This window comes from Sorex fumeus, unplaced genomic scaffold, assembly GCF_029834395.1.
Source record: "Sorex fumeus unplaced genomic scaffold, SorFum_2.1 ptg000050l, whole genome shotgun sequence".
NCBI classification, from domain to species: domain Eukaryota; kingdom Metazoa; phylum Chordata; class Mammalia; order Eulipotyphla; family Soricidae; genus Sorex; species Sorex fumeus.
The window spans coordinates 9,572,333-9,592,493 of NW_026606107.1; the positions used below are offsets into that span (position 1 = coordinate 9,572,333).

The 20,161-nt window shown below is 34.1% G+C and overlaps 1 protein-coding gene across 4 annotated transcripts in view; it reads right to left on the minus strand.

Moving 5' to 3' along the window:
* The window catches only part of DIAPH2 (diaphanous related formin 2), a 760,781-nt gene that overhangs the window by 480,341 nt on the left and 260,279 nt on the right, over positions 1 to 20,161 (minus strand). For all 4 annotated transcript variants that reach the window (XM_056124107.1, XM_056124108.1, XM_056124106.1 and 1 more), the window contains 3 exons: positions 9,439 to 9,549; positions 5,239 to 5,357; positions 2,348 to 2,464 (listed from right to left, as the gene is read on the minus strand). In XM_056124107.1, coding sequence (XP_055980082.1) covers positions 2,348 to 2,464; positions 5,239 to 5,357; positions 9,439 to 9,549 — 347 coding nt within the window. The remainder of the gene's footprint in view (positions 1 to 2,347; positions 2,465 to 5,238; positions 5,358 to 9,438; positions 9,550 to 20,161) is intronic.

The following is a 20,161-nucleotide window of genomic DNA, read 5'->3' on the forward strand; positions in this document are numbered from 1 at the left end:
ATTTTAAACACTATACCCTCATTATGAGAAATATGCCTAAATTTGGAGATAATCTTGACATTATAAAATAAAATCCACTATGAGAGAGTCAATGGCAAAATTTAGTAACTTGATATTCTACCTTTCAGGGATTCAATTTGTGCTCAAAAGACACTTACCTAACTTATCTATCAAATGAAGTTATTGTATCTATAGTAAATACAAAACAATAACCAGTTACTTCTATATACATCGTACAGATATAGAAAGCTAAAGGCATCCACAAAGAATTCATTTCAGTAAATAAGGTGGCAGGCAATATCTTTGAGTATACTATGCTTTTATCCATGATATACACATCTTATAAAATAATACTAAGCTATTTATTTACAGATTATTTTAAATATCCTCTTATAACATATATTTAATATATTTAAAAACCATACACAATTAATATGCATGGCAATAGCCCTAGTATACAATTAATATGCCTAATTAATATGCACTATCATGGCCTCAATATGTTAAAAGCATCAACGGTTTTGAACATACCCTAATTCTGTAATCGAAAAAGGTAATTATGGTCTTTAGAAGGACCAGATGGAAATTTCAAGACATTTAAAAAACACTTTTGTATTAAATATATGGCTAATAAAGTCAACAGGTACAGATCAGAAAAATACTACTGTAGCAAATTATAACATCAATATCCATAAAATTAGTAACTTGCCAAATTTCTAAAAATCAGAAATGAAGGCAAATGAACTAATATCTCTTTTTTCTCTTTATTATGAAAGTAGTCTCAAAAATATATTACCATTACATATCAGAAGCTTTTTCAACTTATCAAAAAGTTAAAGGTAGGTAAGATTGAATTATACTTTCTAATCAATTATTCCTTAGCTAAAAAAGATATTGTCATTCACACTTAAGGCAAAGTTATCAGTAGACTGAAAATGCTTGTTATATGTCCACATTACGCTGATATTTTCAGAATAAAAATGATGTCATTTAAAAGAACTTCCCACTCCAGTTTACTCAGAAGCAGATAATTTTACACACATGATTTTCCCAAGTAAATGACTGACTGTAGCCAATGTGCCCTTTACTATTAAAATATAGTAAACATAGTAAAAGCAGTTCAGTTTTTAAATTGTTTGTTACTTCTTTATTTATTTATATATTGTATTTGTCTGTAGGTGATACCAGGCTATGCCAGTGCTAATTCCTGGCGCTGAGCTCCCGGATCACTGTTGGTTGGCTGGGGGCACTATATGTTGGTGCTGAGGATCAAACACATGTTGGATGTTTGCAAGTTACTCACTGTAAAATCTCGTTGGCCACAACATTCAGGTTTCTATTTTTTTAAACTACAGCATATGTTTTAATACTTTAAAAAGTTTTCTATACTTCTGTAATATCATGATGGTTTTAAGTCATTTTACTAGATTAAAACAAAATAGTTTTCTATATGGTTTAATAAATGTCATTTTTATACTTGACACCACAGGAATTTTCCATTTTATTAAAAGTATTGAGAAACCAGAAAACATAGGTTGTCAGAATTTAATGAACACTAGAATATGAAGAACAGCTAAAAGTCTCTAAATCAGTTTAATGATGATCTCTAATGCATAATTTCAGTCACTCACAAACCTTTCTCAGTATTATTTTTTTCAAAGTAGTAATTCTTTGTAGTAATAATACAAAGGCTTAATAGTAGTAGTGGCAGTAGTATTGATAATACATAGACTTAATCACTAAAACTTGTAACAGTAAATCTTATTAAAGTGTGTGAGCACCTAAAAATTCTATCATAGACTTTAGAGAGCCTACTCTGTGCTTTCAAGGCTTAGCAAAAAATATTCACAGGGTCAGTAAAATGTGCTGTTTTCTTTTCTATTAGAAGTTCTATTACTGAAGTGTATCATTTTTTTTTAATTTTTATTAGTGAAACACCATGAGGTACAGTTGTAGACTTACAAGTTGTTGTGCTTGGGTTTCAGTTATACAATGATTGAGTACCCATCTCCCCACCAGTGCCCATTCTCCACCTCCAGTGCTCCCAGTCTCCCTCCCGCCCCCCACCACCTCATCCCACCCCACCCCTTTGGCAGGGCATTCCCTTTTGTTTTCTCTCTCCTTTTGGGTGCTGTGGTTTGCAAAAAAAAGGCATGTTTTTCTATTATTTTTAACTATTTAATATTAAATGAATGCATTTTTAAAAAAGTATCTATTTCTGTCAAAATAATCTATATCTCTAAATCTGTTTCTCTTGTATGTATTGTCTAAGGCACAATTAACTATCAAATTTCACATAATATATGAATAAAATTACATAAGAATCACTCTCAGAACTTTTGCTTACCTAATGTAATAATCATTCCTTATGAGCAAAAAATGTTGTAGAATAGATAATAGGTAATTCTCAGCAGCAGTGTCCTTCAACATATTATACAGAAGGTGGTACACTTCATTAATATCAGTGGAAAGTAAGTCAAGGAAAAATTAAAGATTATTGATGAAAGTTGCATACATAATGGGAGTAGTTTTATTTCTAAAAATACTGAATTTTCATTCATTACAATTTTTAAATCATCAACTTCATACAGAAGTAGTTTTACATTTACATAAAGAAATTTAATCTAGGGAAGCACATTAGTCTTTCTTTCACATTAGTGAAAGAAATGAATTTAGGCACTGTTGTAAGACCATCAAAACCTTAAACGGTTATAAACAATATTTTGAATTCTAGATTAAAGTTTGTACCGCTGGAACAACAATGTCATCAATGAAAAAGATTTTTCTTCATCTTATTATGATTGTAATGAAGGAATTACATTAACTCATATAATCTACAACTCTACTTTTATTTATTTATTTATTGCTTTTTGGGTCACAGCCAGCAATTCTCACTCCTGGCTCTACACTCAAAAATTACTCCTGGCGGTGACCGGGGGACCATACGGGATGCTGGGAATCGAACCCGGGTTGACCGTATGCACGGCAAACACCCTATCTGCTGTGCTGTCACTCCAGGCCCTAGCCTTGCACTATCTTCACTGCCACCTGGAGACAAGGTAATTACAAGTTTTATGAACTGATAAAAATTAAAATCCCTTATATACATAAGATAATAATGAAATCTGAATTTATTTGAATTCTCCTATACTCACTTATATTTTAAAAACATATAAAAGAACATGGAAGTTGAAGTTGCATAAGTATAAATAGAGAGGTAAAAGCCTAAATTCTTTCAGTAAATTAGTGAATAAATTTCAAAGATTGTATTCACTTTTATAATAAAAAGTGAGGACTTAGAGAAAAATCAATGTAAAAGAATGAAAACACAGCAACATAATCTGAGATTCTAAAAATAACATAAAATGTCAACACTGTCTCAGAAGTACACTTATGCATATGATGCATTACTTCTTAAACTCCAAATAAAACTGCTAGATCTCATAAGTATCTCATAAGTTCCCTTGAATGGTTACAGAATAGATCTAAAAATAACTTTCAATCCAAGTTTGGTTAAAGAAAATTCTATACAATACAAGAAATCAAGATTTTAATTCATATAAAATTAATATTAGATATAACATAATAGATTAGTACAAATGGTGATGTATATATTATAAAATAATTTCTGATAATAATCAAAAACTGTTATTCACTGCATATAGGTTCATTCAAAGATTATAACACAAACACATTGTGATAAAATTAAAAGGAAAGATGAAAAATTGTATTCTGCCCAGAAGTTCATAGGGATATAGACATTTTGATAAATAAGATAGATACAATGAAAGTACCTCAAGAGCTTTAAAATATAGATAACCATGGACCATGCATTAAATTACGGCACCATGCCTCCCCGGGAGGAAAAGGGTGTTAAGGGTGTTGCTCCCGTCCGCCTTCCCCGCCCACCCCCCCCCTCACCCCCAGGAAGCAAGGTGGCCGCGACCTCAGAGCTTATTGGAAAGCCAGGTATGAATCTGCAGTGAAGGGGCAACTGCAGTCTCATAGGAAGTGGGGTGGAACAGGCACATCCTTCACGTGCTACCAAGGTCATGAGTTGCCCCCCACAAGCAGCTCTCTGGCATGGCCTTGACTCCAAAGGCAAAAGGACTTAGTCCAGAGACCGGCAGCTTGTAGAAGAAAAGTGAATGGACTATGCATTAAACTACAGTGCCATGCCTCCCCAGGAGGGAAAGGGTATTGGTCCCTTCCGTCTTTTTCCCCCATGGCAGCAAGGTGGCCACCGCCTCAGAGCTTATAGGAAAGCCAGGTATGAGCCGGCCGTGACGGGGCAACTGCAGTCTCATGGGAAGGGGGGCGGTACCGGCACATCCTTCACGCCCTACCGAGGTCACGCGTTACCCCCCACAAGCGGCTCTCCGGCACGGCCATAACACCAGACACACAGAAAATAATCTCATAATTATCTGACTCTTTGCAGAAATCCAAATTGTGGCCACGTGACATTATATGATTCTTATAACCAGCTATAGAAAACAAAATATTTCACAATGCCTTTTCAGCAATTTGATTGTTTGGGGGGAAATTCTAAACAATAATGATGCATCTTTTGTCGAAATAATAAATGTAATCAATGTAAAGAAGAGTTAAGTAGAAATCATCTGCCTCACAGGCATTTGGAGGGGTGGGAGGGGGGTATACTGGGGTACTTGGTGGTGAAAAATGAGTACTGGTGAAGGGAAAGGTGTTTGATCATTGTATGACCGAGACTTAAACCTGAAAGCTTAGTAACCTTTCCCACAGTGATTCAATAAATAAATATAAAAAGAAAACAAATAAATAAAATTTTAAAAAATTAAGGTGGAGTTCATGCCCAATTCAATCAGCTTATCAGTGGCTGAATAAATAGCAGTACTCATACAAAAAAATAAAAAATAAAAAATAGATAACCAACTTAGAAATTCATGAACTTTTTCCAACAAAAAATTTATATGGAAGGAATATGGCCTTAGTCCTATGTCAATTCAAACAACTGAGCACAATGTACCTATCCAAAGCAAGGTATTGTGCTAATTTCAGCATAGACTGCACAAATCATCACTGTATTTTGACAATTTTTCAAAATGAAGTCCAAGGAACAAGATCATAGTGAGTTTTTGCTATATGGATATAAGTATGCGGACATAAACAGGTCTTGCAGAAAAGAACTCTAATAATGCCCCCCAATCATCCACATATTCATAAAATAATGATCTCTGTGGTTCAACAAAAGGATATTCCATTTCTGCTCGAATGTCATTGAGACGGTGGGATAATTCATTTAGGTCATCCTCTTTGTCCTCGTCAAATACTTTCAACTGAATATCAAGTTCATCATTTTCTTTGTCTTTTAGATCCTGTTATATATAGAAATAGAATTTTACACAAAAGAAATAGTTTGACAACATAATACTTAACAAAAGATGGAACACTATTATTCATTAACATACACAGAAACAATTTCAAATACTAACCATGCACTTAGTTTCCTGAAATAAAACAAATGCAACATACTTTTCCATTTAACAAAAAAGAACTGTATAGCACTCAAAGTATTTTCTGTCTAAATCCCAAATTTTGATAATTCACATTAAGAAAAATAATGATCACTGGCCCAGAGTGATAATACAGTGGGAAGTGCATTTCCATTAAACGTAGTTATCTTTTGCATTAAACTGAATGATCAAAGAATGCAAAATACTTCATGCAATTATAATAAGTGTCCAATAAATAAAATAGTAAAAACAAAAAAAAGATTAACAGCATTATGAACATATTCAACAACATATCCAAACACAGTATCCCCAATTATGGCATGAATAGTTACATAAAAAATGATTTTCAGTTATATTTAATGATTTTACTACAAAAAGACTTCAAAAAATTTTACCAAGTTACAGTTCTAGGCTCCTCTTGACCTTTAATTTTTGCTTAATTTAACCACAAAATCCCAACTTCAGTATCAAGTTGATACTCTTTGATAAATCTTTGATATTCAAAGATTATCAAGTTGATAATCTTTGAATATCAAGGATTTATTGTTGTAATGTATTATGAGCACATACATTATAAATTACAGATGAATTTCAAAATTATGGCATAAACAAAATTTTTTCAAACATGTCCCACTAGAGACTGTTGTATTATCTTTTAAAATGTGTCCATTGGTCCTTCACGCCCTACCGAGACCACAAGTTGCCCTCCACAACTGGCTCTTCGGCACAGTCATGGCCCTAGAGGCACACGCACCTAATTCAGAACCCAGCAGCTTGCACCAGAAATGTGAATCAACTATGCGTTAAAGTACAGTGCCATGTGCCCCCGACCCCCAGGAGGGAAAGGGTGTCTGTCTCTTCCACCCACCCCCACCCCCCACCAGCAGCAAGGTGCCTGCTGCCTCAGAGCTTATTGGACAGCCAGGTATGAACCGGCTGTGACAGGGCAACTGCAGCCTCATGGGATGGGGGGTGAGAAGGGTGGAACTAGCAAGTCCTTCACGCCCTACAGAGGCCACAAGTTGCCCCCCGCAAGCGGCTCTCCAGCACAGGCACTGGCCATGGCCCAGAGGCACTCAAACCAATCTCGTAATTATCCAGCTTTTGGCAGAAATCCCTCCAGACTTAATTAGTAAAATATAAGAAATCCAAAATGATATGGTCTTCATAACCAGCAATAGAAAACAAATTATTTCACAATGCCTTTTCAGCATTTCTGACTGTTGGGGGGAAATTCCAAATAATAACGGTGCATCTTTTCTCGAAATAATGAATGTAATCAAAGTAGAGAGAGAGTTAAGTAGAAATCATCTGCCTCAGAGGCATCAGGAGCGGTGGGAAGAGGGGTATATTGGGGTTCTTGGTGGTGAAAAATATGCACTGATGAAGAGATGGGTGTTTGATCATTGTATGATCTAGACTTAAACCTGAAAGCTTTGTAACTTTTCTCACGGTGATTCAATAAATAAATTTAAAGAAAAAGTAAAAAAAAAAATTGTCCATTAAAGCTGTGGCTTCAAACCCCCCAAAAATAATCAGAACTGCAGACGCCTAAGGATAATGAAAGGAATTAGGATGTTCCGAGCAAAGCTTGAATTTTTAAGGAAATGCAAGCATGACATTCTTTAAATTATGCAGATAAAACAAAATTGGATGCAGTTCTTATTTCTATTTTTATTACATAAAATAATTTAAAATGTATGTGTAAGGTCTCATTGCGACACACAAATTAATGAAATTTCTAGATGTTAATTGCAAAACATTCATGTATATAATACTGCATGAAAAGTCACCTAAGTGCATGTGAAACTACTTAAAAGTTTCTAAATAATTTCATATAGACATATAACCAATCAATACATTAACACTTAGTATTCTCTTTATAATAACGTGCTTTAGATTTAGTTTTTTGAAGAAATGTATTAGAATACAAAATTACCTAACATTTACATTTGATAATAACAAATTAATTTATTAATACCATTCAGAAAAGAGCAGAAGACAGATACATTTGAGCTGATAATTTTGCAAAACAATCTTTTACATATTTTCTAATACGAACTTTTTCTTATCCTCTTATCAAAATTTATTTTCTCTCATAGGTGCTCACTTTTTACCTTGAACACAATATGACTGAAAAACTAAAAAAAATGATAAATCCTAATTCTTTATTAGAATCAGGACTCTATTAACCAAGAATCAGGACTCTATTAACCATAGAATCAAACTGTAAGAGTAAAATATTTCCAAAGATAATAAGAGATTATAGGTTCAGTTTAACTTTTAGTTACAAGATAATATTTCTATATTAAATTATTAAATTACCCATCTCTTCATCAGTGCATATCTTCCCACCGCTCCTGATGCCTATGAGGCAGATGATTTCTACTTAATTCTCTCTCTACTTTGATTACATATTAAATTATATATAAACATATGTAGTACTTTAGACAAAAGAATATGGGGAAAGTGCCTCTTTTAAATATTACATATTAATGAGGTCCTAGGCCTACAAAATAAATATGCATGCAAATGTTATATACATGTGAAACTTCAAAATTGCAAGTTTGAAAAAAATATATTCACATATAATAAAATTAAAATTTAATAAAACTCTAATATAGAATATTTACTAACAGAAAATATTTAACATTTGGCATTATTTATATGGCATTATAGACAATTTAACAAATTGTCTATAATGTAGAATATATAAATTAATGTCTACTACTAGTAAATAATTATCAAATAAAAAATTCAATATTCAGAAGAAAAAGTTTACTTGCATTTAGACTTTTTATAACTACTTCCTTCTTTTTTAATATCACGAATTAAAGAATAAATCAAAGTGGAAATTATGTAGATATTTCTATTCCAATCACACAGCTTTAAAAATAAGTTTCAATAGCCCTAATTATATTTTATTTAAATAATATTCAAATATTTTTGGTTAAAGCACATTCTCATTGATAACTTTTTTCTGTCTTTTGCTTTCTATTCTCACACTTACTTTTGAATATCTCAAGAAAGAATGGCATTCATGTGCAGAAAGTGGATAAAGGACCAAACATGATAACCTCTCAGTGTCTGTATTGCAAACCATAATGCTCAAAAGTAGAGAGAGATTATGGGGAATCATGTCTGCCATGGAGGCAGGTAGAGGGTGGGAAAGGGGGGGTATACCGGGGAATATTGGTGGTGAGGAATGTGCACTGGTGGATGGATGGGTGTTTGATCATTGTGTGATTGTAACCTAAACATGAAAGCTTGTAACTATCTCATGGTGATTCAATAAAATAAAAAAAAGAAGAAAGAACGCCATTCTTAAGTAATAGAACAGGAATATATTTATGTAAAAATATTTGAATATTTATGCTGAATACAAATTAAATCATATATAAGAAAACAAAAATAATAAAGTTAAAACTGAAAAATGTAGTGATACCTTGGTTATTAATATTTAAAATTAAGATAAAAATTTCAAAATAAGGAAGATTACAAAATCACTTAGGTATATACCATTAGTTGCATTCTGAAATATCAGTTGTGCGATATCAATGCAACTAAAATGGTTACAAATGTTTGATGCTTTACAAAACAAAAGAGCAAAGTATATTTATTTTCCCTGCTGCAAGCTCATTTTCTGAAAACAGAAAAATGTTGGCAAAGTCTCTCACTGGGGTTAACCTAGATCTCAACCAGAGATATATAAATTTCATTATGGAGCACTCTCAAACTTAGAGACCTCAACCTTAGAAGTGATATCTTAGAATATTCCCCTGGATAAACACATTGTTTACTCTCAAACAACTTGAATATGCCTGTCTGTTTCTCCTACATCTACCTCTACCTTTCTCTAAATATAACTCCTTTACTAGCAAAAACAAAGTGTGAGAGAAAAGTTAAACTTTGACAGGACAACAAGCATATACACTCAACTTACTGGTAACATCACTTTTAATCCTGAACGGAGGAATTCATTCCTTAAATGTATTCGAAAATCAAGTTCATAAGGAGATGTGACAAGGGCATTTATAAATTGCATGCAAGCCACCTGCAATTAGAAAGAAAATTTTATGGAAGAAACACTTTTTTAAAATCAACAAAATATTTACTTAATATATTCATATAATCATGAAAGGTATCTAAACATAGAAAAGTGAAAAATTCATATAATGAAAATATTATCAATCTATAGTATAAGATTGATACTATAGTATAGTATAAGTATTAGTATAAGTAAAGTATAAGTAACAAACATTTGTGATGTAAAATTATCTAAATGTGAAATGACAAATTTCAATTATATCAAGCTTTGCTACATAGTGCCAAGAACTAATAAACTCTAAGTAAAATCAAAATTATAAATATATATAAGCCTTCATTGAAAAATTTGATCTATGTATTTCATACCATCTATTCTGAAATTACAGTAGACCTAAAGTTTATATTATTACACGTTTGCAAAATAAATCAAATATAGTTAAAACTAAGACATGGCATTAAACATATCAATATTAATTTTGAGAGAGGATTAAAATGATTAACAAACTTTAAGGAATGTACTTTGACAAAACTTATGAAGAAGAGTATCTTCCACTATTGGAAAGTTCACATAAGTTAGTTGGATTTAATGAAATAACTACAATTAATTCTTGCTTCAACTAATCAAAGAAGCTCAAAAGAAAGTACTGTGATGAAGGAAAGGCAAAAACCTAAAAAGAATTCAGCATTTGTTTCTCAGGGAATTCTTAAAGAGGCAGTGCATTATTAAAGGACTGCAAAGTATCATTGTCAGGCACCCAGAAATTACTCTTTATTCATTTGATACACTTATCATGTTCATTCTCGCTTTTAGTTATTCAGAACAATTTTGTACCATGCAGACATATAGACTAGGCAGCCTTTTCACATCAAAATTAATGGCATTTCCATGTTCCTTGGCACCAATTGGCATACAACCATAGGAATGATCTAGTGCTGTTTAGTAGGGAAAACCTATGTTGAGATTACGTAATTTACTGTTGGTATGGTAAACTCAAAGACATCAATTTGTGTGGATTAAGACCAACTAAAATACACAAAAACCTAACAGGATCTGCATGATAAATTAAATACTACCTGTTTTATTGTGACAGAGGTTCATAAATAGTACTGAAATTGGAAAATGAATTTTGCATTACGTATCTTCTGATACTGAGGTACCAAAATACAAGAAGTCTATTTTCCTGGTAACTATAATCCTGATAAGAATCAACAAAATTGTAATTTCTAAAAGTTTTATATATACAATCCTCAAAGAGTATTTTAAAAAAAATATTGCTCAATTCTAAAGCAATAGACTTAAGTGAAAAGTTGCATTGAAACATTAATCTTAAAAATGTATGCAGGGAGTATTATGCAAAGAGCTGATTGAAAAGGGACTTTTCAGAATTCCAGAGTGAAAAAAATGCTATATGTATATAGTACTGTATACATATTTATTAATAGTGTGGGGAAAACATACATACAAATACTTCAAGCAAACTTAAACTTGCTGTATCCGGAAAGAATAAAGAGAACTACTTAATTTTTAGATCTGTATCATATTAATTTAAATTCTTTGGGGGAATTTGAAAATTCAAAGGTTACATGCTGTGACAGATATAACTCAGGTTGTCGTTAACAACTCTAGGTGTGTCTAATTATAATTTAACAATACAATCCAATTAATTTCTAAAAATGCTCAGATGTCAAAATGAAACATTAGAAAACTGATCCAACATTTGTATTAAATATTACATTACAAGTGATCTGAGAGATGATATCGGGGTTAAGGTGTTAACTGTACAAGTAACCGACCACTGTTTGATCACAGATTCAACAAAGCATTGTCAGGAATGATCCCTGAGAATAGAGCAATAAGCAAATCTTGGGTACAGCCTGGTGAGGTCCCAAGACACTATTGCAGCACTATAGCACTGTTCTCCCATTGTTAATCGATTTGCTCCAGTGGGACCAGTAACATCTTCACTTTGAGACTTGTTGTTACTGTGCTTGGTATATCAAATATGTCATGGGTAGCTTGCCAGGCTTTGCCGAGCGGGCAATATACTCTCGGTAGCTTGCCAGACTCTCCAAGAGGAGAGGAGAAATTGAACCTGGTCGGCTGGGCAGGCCGCATGCCAGGCAAACGCCCTACGACTGTACTATTGCTTCAGCCTAAGAAAGCATTCTGAAAAAGGGCCGAAAGATATTACATCTGATAAAGTAGTTGCAAAGATGAGCAAAATTAAAACATTTTATTTTATTTTACATTAATGTAAGTGTTAATGGTTTTGATGTACACAGTTAACACACCTTACTCACAAAAGTTCCCAAGATCGTTTCCCAATATTCTATTTTTCCTTTTCTTTGGTGTTTTAGACTCACCACTATACCATGGGCTTGAGTGATAGCATAGCGGGTAGGGTGTTTGCCTTGCACGCGGCAGACCTAGGTTCGATTCCTCTGCCCTGCTCAGAGAGTCCAGAAAAATACCGAGAGTACTCTGCCACACGGAAAAGCCTGGCAAGATCCCTGTAACGTATCTAATATGCCAAAGACAATAACAACAAGTCTCACAACGGAGATGTTACTGGGCCCGCTCGAGCAAATCAATGAACGGGAGGACGGTGGTACAGTGGTACTACAGATGTTTTAAGCACTCATATGGCAGTACTCATACCTTACTTATGTCTCTATACTCAGGGATAACTGGGGAACTTGGGGGAAAGTGGTGCCACACATGGAGCCTAATCTGGCCATGAGCAAGGCAAATGCCTTACATGCTGTACAGTACTGCTCTGACTCCACCTCCCCAAAACTGTATCCCCATGAATTTCCCTCCAAATCATTTATACTAAAGCTCAAGAGTGAACCCATGGGTTCATTATCATTCAATATTGTAAATTTTGTCCTTTTATATCTGTATATATATATACTTATATATATATCACTGTCATCCCATTGTTCATCAATCTACTTATGCGGGTGCGAGTAACGTCTCCATTCATCCCAGCCCTGAGATTTTAGCAGCCACTCCTTACTCGTCTTTCCCAACGCTTCCATATTTGAGGCTCTTTCAGAGTCAGGGGAATGAGACCTTTTATTATTACTGTTTTTGGCATATCGAATATGCCACGGGGGGCTTGTCAGGCTCTGCCATGTGGGTGTGTGTACATATATATACACATATGTGTATATATATAAACGCACACAAACAAACACACATATATAATGTATGTATGTATAGGCTGGAACAATAGCACTGCAGGTAGGGCATTTGCCTTACATGCGGCCAACCTGGGTTTGATTCCTCCGTCCCTCTCGGAGAGCCCAGTAAGCTACTGAGAGTATCCAGTCAGCATGGGAGAGCCTGGCAAGCTCCCCAAGGCATATTCGATTTGTCCAAAATAGTAACAACAAGTCTCACAATGGAGACGTTACTGGTGCCTGCTCGAGCAAATCAATGAACAAAGGGAGGACAATGCTACAGTGATATATATATATATATATGGGGATTATCCACTATTTGTCATTCATTTGGCTTATTTTGCTTGACATTATATCCTCCTGCTGCACACACTTTGCATCCAACTTCACAATTTCATCTTTTCTTATGGATGCAGAGTATTCCATTTTGTATATGTACTATACTTCTAAAATCCCTTAGGTGCGAGAAAAAATCACTTTAAAAATTTTATTAACACTATCACACACTTCATCATATTAAGTACTTTGCTCACAATGACAGCGACTTTGCCTTTCCCCCATAGGACGCTGCGAGCTGAAACAGTTTGGGTAAAAATCATATCAACAAAGAAATATACAAATGTGTGAAGAAACTTAATTCATTCAATAAATGAAAAAATTAAAGATATGAAAAATCATATACAGTGGTTTGAATACAGCTGGATGAAAAAGCTTAAAATGTTTGGGGAAATTAAAGAATGATAGAATCAAAGACCAGAGAGAAAGTTAGAAAATAAAGTATATAATCATAAATATTAATACCAAGTTTTTGTGGGATTTTAAGCAATTCTATAAAAAGAACTGAATTTTAGAAGTATGACTTCATGAGGAAAGTCTTAGAGTGGCTGGAGCGATAGCACAGCGGGTAGGGCGTTCGCCTTACACGCGGCCAACATGGCCGACCCGAGTTCGATTCCTCCGCCCCTCACAGAGAGCCTGGCAAGCTACCGAGAGCATTCGATATGCCAGACACAGTAACAACAAAGTCTCCAATGGAGACGTTACTGGGCCCGATCGAGCAAATCGACGATCAACGGGAGGGCCTTTACCTTTACCTTTACCTTTTGTGAAACAATGAGACAAAGCAAAGGCCAGCAAAAACAACAACAAAAAAATAGGGATGGATCAGAAAAAATAACATATTAAGGAGAGAAAACAACACACATAAATAGAATTGGTAGGATTTGATGACTGATAGAATTGTGAACAGAGTAAGTATACATTGAAAGATGAACAATATGTTTCTGGTTCACTCTAATTGATAGATAATGAAAAAGTTAAACAGACTTGAGCTGGAATCAAGGTGGGTGAGGGGATTCAAAAAAGAAGGGGATGGATAAAAATAATTAAAGTTAAGAGTAAAACTGGATTTGAAATCAACTTAATAGATGGCTGAACATAAAGGCTATGAATCTGAACACATGTAGAAGAGCTGAGAGATTCATCACAGACATCAGAGACATGTGTCAATTAACAGTATGAGGATGGATGAGACTTCCCAAGTACATTGTGCAGAATTAAGAAAGCAAAGGAACAAGTTAGATGAATTAGTATATTTGCGGTCCAAGCATAAAGATAGCAGATCATCAATGTGTCTTAAAAATAAAAGTAAACAAGGAAAATTTACTATCATAGAAGTCAAAGGAGGAGATAGCTCAATAAAGGAATGATCGATAGGATCTAATGGTGATAAAGAAGTAATTATTTTTACTTCAAATGTGTGTTGCTGTTTATGTTATATAGGTCACCAGTCACCCTGCATATCTGAAAATGATAGATATCACAATTTTTTAAAGAACTTTATAACTAAACCATACTTAAGAGATAAGTCAGTACAAGTGGTACTACATGGAAAGTATCATGTTAAGCGAAATGAGTCTGAAAGAGCAGGATAGACACAGAAAGATTGCATTCATCTGGGGAACATAAAGCAACAAAAAGGGAGATTAACACCCAGGAATGGCTGAGATTAGTACCAGGAATTTTGCTCCATGAATCGAAGGCCAGCCACACGCTCTAGGTGAAAAGGAAGCTCAGAGAAGAGAGTACCAAATGAAGGGTGTTGTGAGGACCCTCCCAGGGTGGGAGAAGCATGCTAAAAGTAGTCGATAGACCAAACATGATTGCCACTCAAAGCCTCTCTTGCAAAACACAGTACCCAAAAGAAGAGAGAGAGAACAAGGGGGAATACCCTGCCACAGAGGCAGGATGGGACGGTGGGGGGGGGGGATGAGGGGTGGGAGGGGATGCTGGGACCCGTGGTGATGGATGAAGGGCACTGGTGGAGGGATGGGCACTTGATCATTGTATAACTGAAACCCAAGCACAAAATTTGTAAGCCTATAACTGTACCTCATGATGTTTCACTAATAAAAAAAGAAAAAAATACAGAAAATAACATTGTATAAATATTTCAATACAGTCCTATTTATATGAATTTATACTTTTCAACCAGTAGAGTACTATGAAAAAATACATCATTAACTACTGCTATTGTTAAGTATACCCTAGCTTTTCTTACTGAAAACCCTCATGGGAAATCCTACCATAATCCTGGTTCTCTATCAGCAAAGATAATTTCATACACAATTGAATAATAAATATTATCCTTTAAGAATCAAAGTATATCTTTATCAAAAAACATTCCAAGACATGGTTAGGAAATACCGCAATTTTCCTTCCTTTATGTTCAGAATAAATATTACTAGGTTAAACTGAAAATGTGTGAAATGCTTGGAATTTCAAACAGTATTCTGCATAATAAAATATCTGAGAACTTATGAACATCTGCAACATATTTAGAAAACAGCAGGTTTAGTGGGGCTAAAACATATGGCACATTTGGGACCATGACAGGCTCAAAGGCAAGAACATTAACTTGAAGCTAAAATGAAAACTGTCATTTGGTATAATTAGACTTTTTTATAAATTTACAATGGATTTCTTATAAATATAAAAATTTCCACAATTCCTACTGTGTTAGAATCATATTTATTTTTAACAATAGTTGACAACGGGCTGGAGCAATAGCACAGCGTGTAGCGCCTTTGCCTTGCAAGCAGCCAACAAGGCCGACCCCAGTTCGATTCCTCCACCCCACTCCGAGAGTCCGGCAAGCTAACGAGAGTATCTTGCCCGCAAGGCAAAGCCTGTCAAGCTACCCATGAAGTATTTGATATGCCAAACACAGTAACAAGTCTCACAATGTTACTGGGCCCACTCGAGCAAATCGATGAACAACGGGAGGACTGTGACAGTTGACAACAGTATGGAACATTTCTTGGTAAGAGTGACCATCCAATATATTTCCTACAAATTTGCAAATTAAGTGAAAAATACTGCTGTTAGAGAAAAAAATAGTGGTGATTATGAGAACAATATGTACAGTGATATAAGAGAATAGTATGTTCAGTATGTCTTGATTTGCTGATTGGAAAAACAATCTTGGAATTCAATAAAACAATAAATTCTTAGAAAGCATTTAAAATTAGGTAAAAAGGGAAGCTTTTATTATGTAAAATGAGGAAGACAAGAAGAGCAAAAATCCTTTGAGAAGAGGGAAACATGTAAATATTTTGAAAATTAGCAGTTTTAAAAATATGATATATTGGCAAAGAGAAAAATGAAGTTATGAAACTCACTTAAACATGGATGGACATGGAGAGCAAGTACCATGCTGAGTGAAATAAGTTAGAGGGAGAGGGACAGACAGAGAATATTTGCACATATTTGAGATTAATATAAAAAAACATAATAAGAGACTAATAAGAGACTAATGCACAAGAAAAGTGAAACTAAGGCTGGGAGGATTGGTTCTTAGCTGAAAGATTCCCTCCAGTGCTGAGGGGAGAAATCACTTGGTTAGCGAAGGGACCAATCACTATGACAATAATAATTAGAAATAAATACTCTGGATAAGAACTTCGAACTGAAAGTACATAAAGGAGAAATCATGACAACCTCTCAGTTCTTTTATTGTAAACCATTAATGTCCAAAGAAGACAGTGAAATATAAAAAGTGTGTGTGGGGGGTGGGGCATTAAACTGAGGAAATTTGTGGTGGTAAATGTACCATGGTAGAGGGATAGGTGTTCGAACACTATATGACTGTAACGCAATCATGATCAGCTTTGTAACTGTGTATCTCATGGTGATTCAATTAATATGTATAATATATATGTATATATTTACTATATTTCTACTTTATTATATTTATATAAAATAACATTTTATGAAAATATATATGAATATTACATATACTATATATATATAAATAAAAACAAGGTTCTTTCCATGTGTGATATGAAAAAGAAACAACGTAAGCAAGCAAAAAATGTTAAAAATTATTGGGACTGTGTGCTGCAAGTAGATAAAGGACCAAACATGATAACCTCTCAGTGTTTGTATTGCAAACCATAATGCCCCAAAGTAGAGAGCATGGGGAATATCGTCTGCCATGAAGGCAGGGGAAGGGTGAGAAATGGTTATTTGATCATTCTGTGATTGTAACGTAAATATAAAAGCTTGTAATTATCTCACAGTGATTCAATAAAATTAAAATATATATATAAAAGCCCAAAAAGAAAAAAAATGAATTATTGGGACTGAATTTTTTTTTGCAACAGAACTCATCTTATATGGTGTAGTGGACTGGGAGGGATTTTTGGGGCACTGGTGGAGAGTGGCAGGCTCTATGGTAATGGGTGTGATGTTGGAATGATATATATAAGAAAGGTATGATTAACAGTGTTGTAAATCACAGCTCCTCATAAAAAATTGTTTAAGATAAGTAAGTTTTGTAAACATGAGGCATTATACAGGGATCATGATTATCTGCTCTGAAGAAAGAGTCTTTGGTGTCTAATTTAAGATTTGACTTCCTAATTTACTTCAGTAGCCTAAGAAAATGATCTAATTGCTATGAGCCTCAGTTTACTTCTCTATTAGATGATAACAACATTAATTCTCTCATAGAATTTCCATGCTGTTCAAAATCATATAATATATAAAAAGTATAATATTAATACATGGCTTACCAATGAAATTTATGATACCTTTAAGGGCAAGGTGAGGTATCTGGACACGTATATTTTATTTATTTTTTTTTCTTTTTGGGTCACACCTGACTGTGCACGGGGTTACTCCTAGCTCTGCACTCAGGAATTACTACTGGCAGTGCTAAGGGGACCATATGGGACGCTGGGAAACGAACCCGGGTAGGCTGTGAGCAAGGCAAACGCCCTACCCATTGTTCTAACATTCCAGTCCCCAGGACAAGTACATTTTAATAAAGAGAAAGAAAACAAATGGATATACATCTAGGGGATGACCAAAATATAACTATGTTAAAGTCAGAAAAAATTATATATTTGTGAGAAAATAAAATAGATATGAGGGTATACATCATACACTGTAATCAGACTTTTCACTTCTATCAAGGATGCAGTGGATAAAGAATCGATTTCTAGGATTCCTGAGTTAAGATTCCTAATATGTAGAGTATGTAGATCACGATCAGGATCATGCTGTTGTTCATCGATTACCTCGAGCAAGCACCAGTAATGTCTCCTTCTTCCTAGCCCTGAGATTTTAAAAGAGCCATATTCAATGTTCAGGGCTAGGAGAATGAGACCTATCATTGTTACTTGGCATATTGAGTACAACATATTGAGTACGACATGGGAAGTTTGCCAGACTCTCGTGCTTTGTTAGTTTGTATGCCTGTTCAAATAAGTCTTTCTATGGGTGCTAGGCAAGAGCTTAGTCTCCTCAGGTCAATGAAGAACCACCTGGCCCTGCACAAACAATTTCAGTTTCTTAAAATATTAGACAAGGATTTAGTTTTGCAACACTACAGCATTTTATTGTGTAAGACAATTTTTATATTTGATATAATTTCAAACTCTAACAGAAAAAATAAAGATTATAATACAAAAAATAAAGATTACAACACAAAAATAAGAAAGGGAAAAACCTGATTTATATCAAACATTTTAATATTTAAACATGCTCACTACGATACAATTACATTAATGAAATATGAAACCATCTTTTCTTTTTAGAACAACTTTACTAAAGTTAAAAAAAATATTCCTAGAAACAGTTGCCAAAGAAGATAAAACGGTAAAAATGCTGTAAAAAAAAAGAAATTAGAATGTTGAGCCAAAAATCTTTGACATCAGGGGCTGGAAGGATAGAACAGCAGGTAGGGCATTTGCTTTGCAAGCTGCCGACCCCGGTTCAATTTCCATCATCCCACAAGGTGCCCCAAGCATCGCCAGGAGGAATTCCTGAGTGCATGAGCCAGGAGTAACCCCTGTGTATCACTGGATGTGACCCAAAAACCAAAAAGAAAAGCCTGACATTGAATTTTGAGTGTGACACAAGTTATATCACCTTAGACATCTAATTTAGTCTCACTGTGCTCATCTTATAACAAAAATGGAAATTATAATGTAATTAACATAGCTGCTCTGTTGTGAAAATTAAAGATGGTGATATACCTAAGTTGAAATGTTTAGTTTAGAATCTCACAACAGAAATACAGTCAATAAATATAAATTCTCATCACTTAAAAACTATCTTTCATAAAACAGTCCTTTCTAAGGTTGTATACATATTTCACCTGTATAAAGACCTGAGATTATTCTCCATCACCAAATTTAAAAAAATTGAAACACAAAGAAGAAACAAAATTATTTAATAAATAAAATAGGTGATTTTCGAAAACCATCTAAAAATGTAGTGAGATTTATAATTTCCTAAAGAACATACTTAGGTTAAGTCTACACAGTGCTATCAGGTAATATCTAATCAAGAATTGGAATACAACTCCACACTGACCCCTTTCCTCAAGTAAATCACCCTTCTAAATCCTATTTAAACACCAGAGATATGTTTAGTTTTCCTGAATTTCAACAAACCTAAGATTTGTCAGGACACTGATACTTGGTTAAAAATTAGGCCCCTTGATATAATCATTTATTACTAAGGTTTCAATTTTTGTAGTGTTTATTACACAATTTTGTAATGTTTATCACATTAATAAAATCTACCACAAATTAAACATAATCATCTTACTTGCAATAATCTTGAATAATTTTCTAATTTTAAACATACTGCTATTCTCATGAACAAAAATATGAAGCATTTATAACAACTCAGGGATAAGAATAATTTTTGGTTGGTCAAGGATGCTCAGGGCTCAGAGATCACTTCTGGTAAAATTGGGGACTTATAAGGTACTGGATATTGAACAGGGGTCAGGAACATGAAAAACAAATTCAGGACCTACTAGATTATCGTTTCTGCCACCAACAGGAATATTTTTATTTCTGCATTGTATTTTATTTAAATACTAATGAAAATAGTATCTTGTAAAATCTGCACTCTAG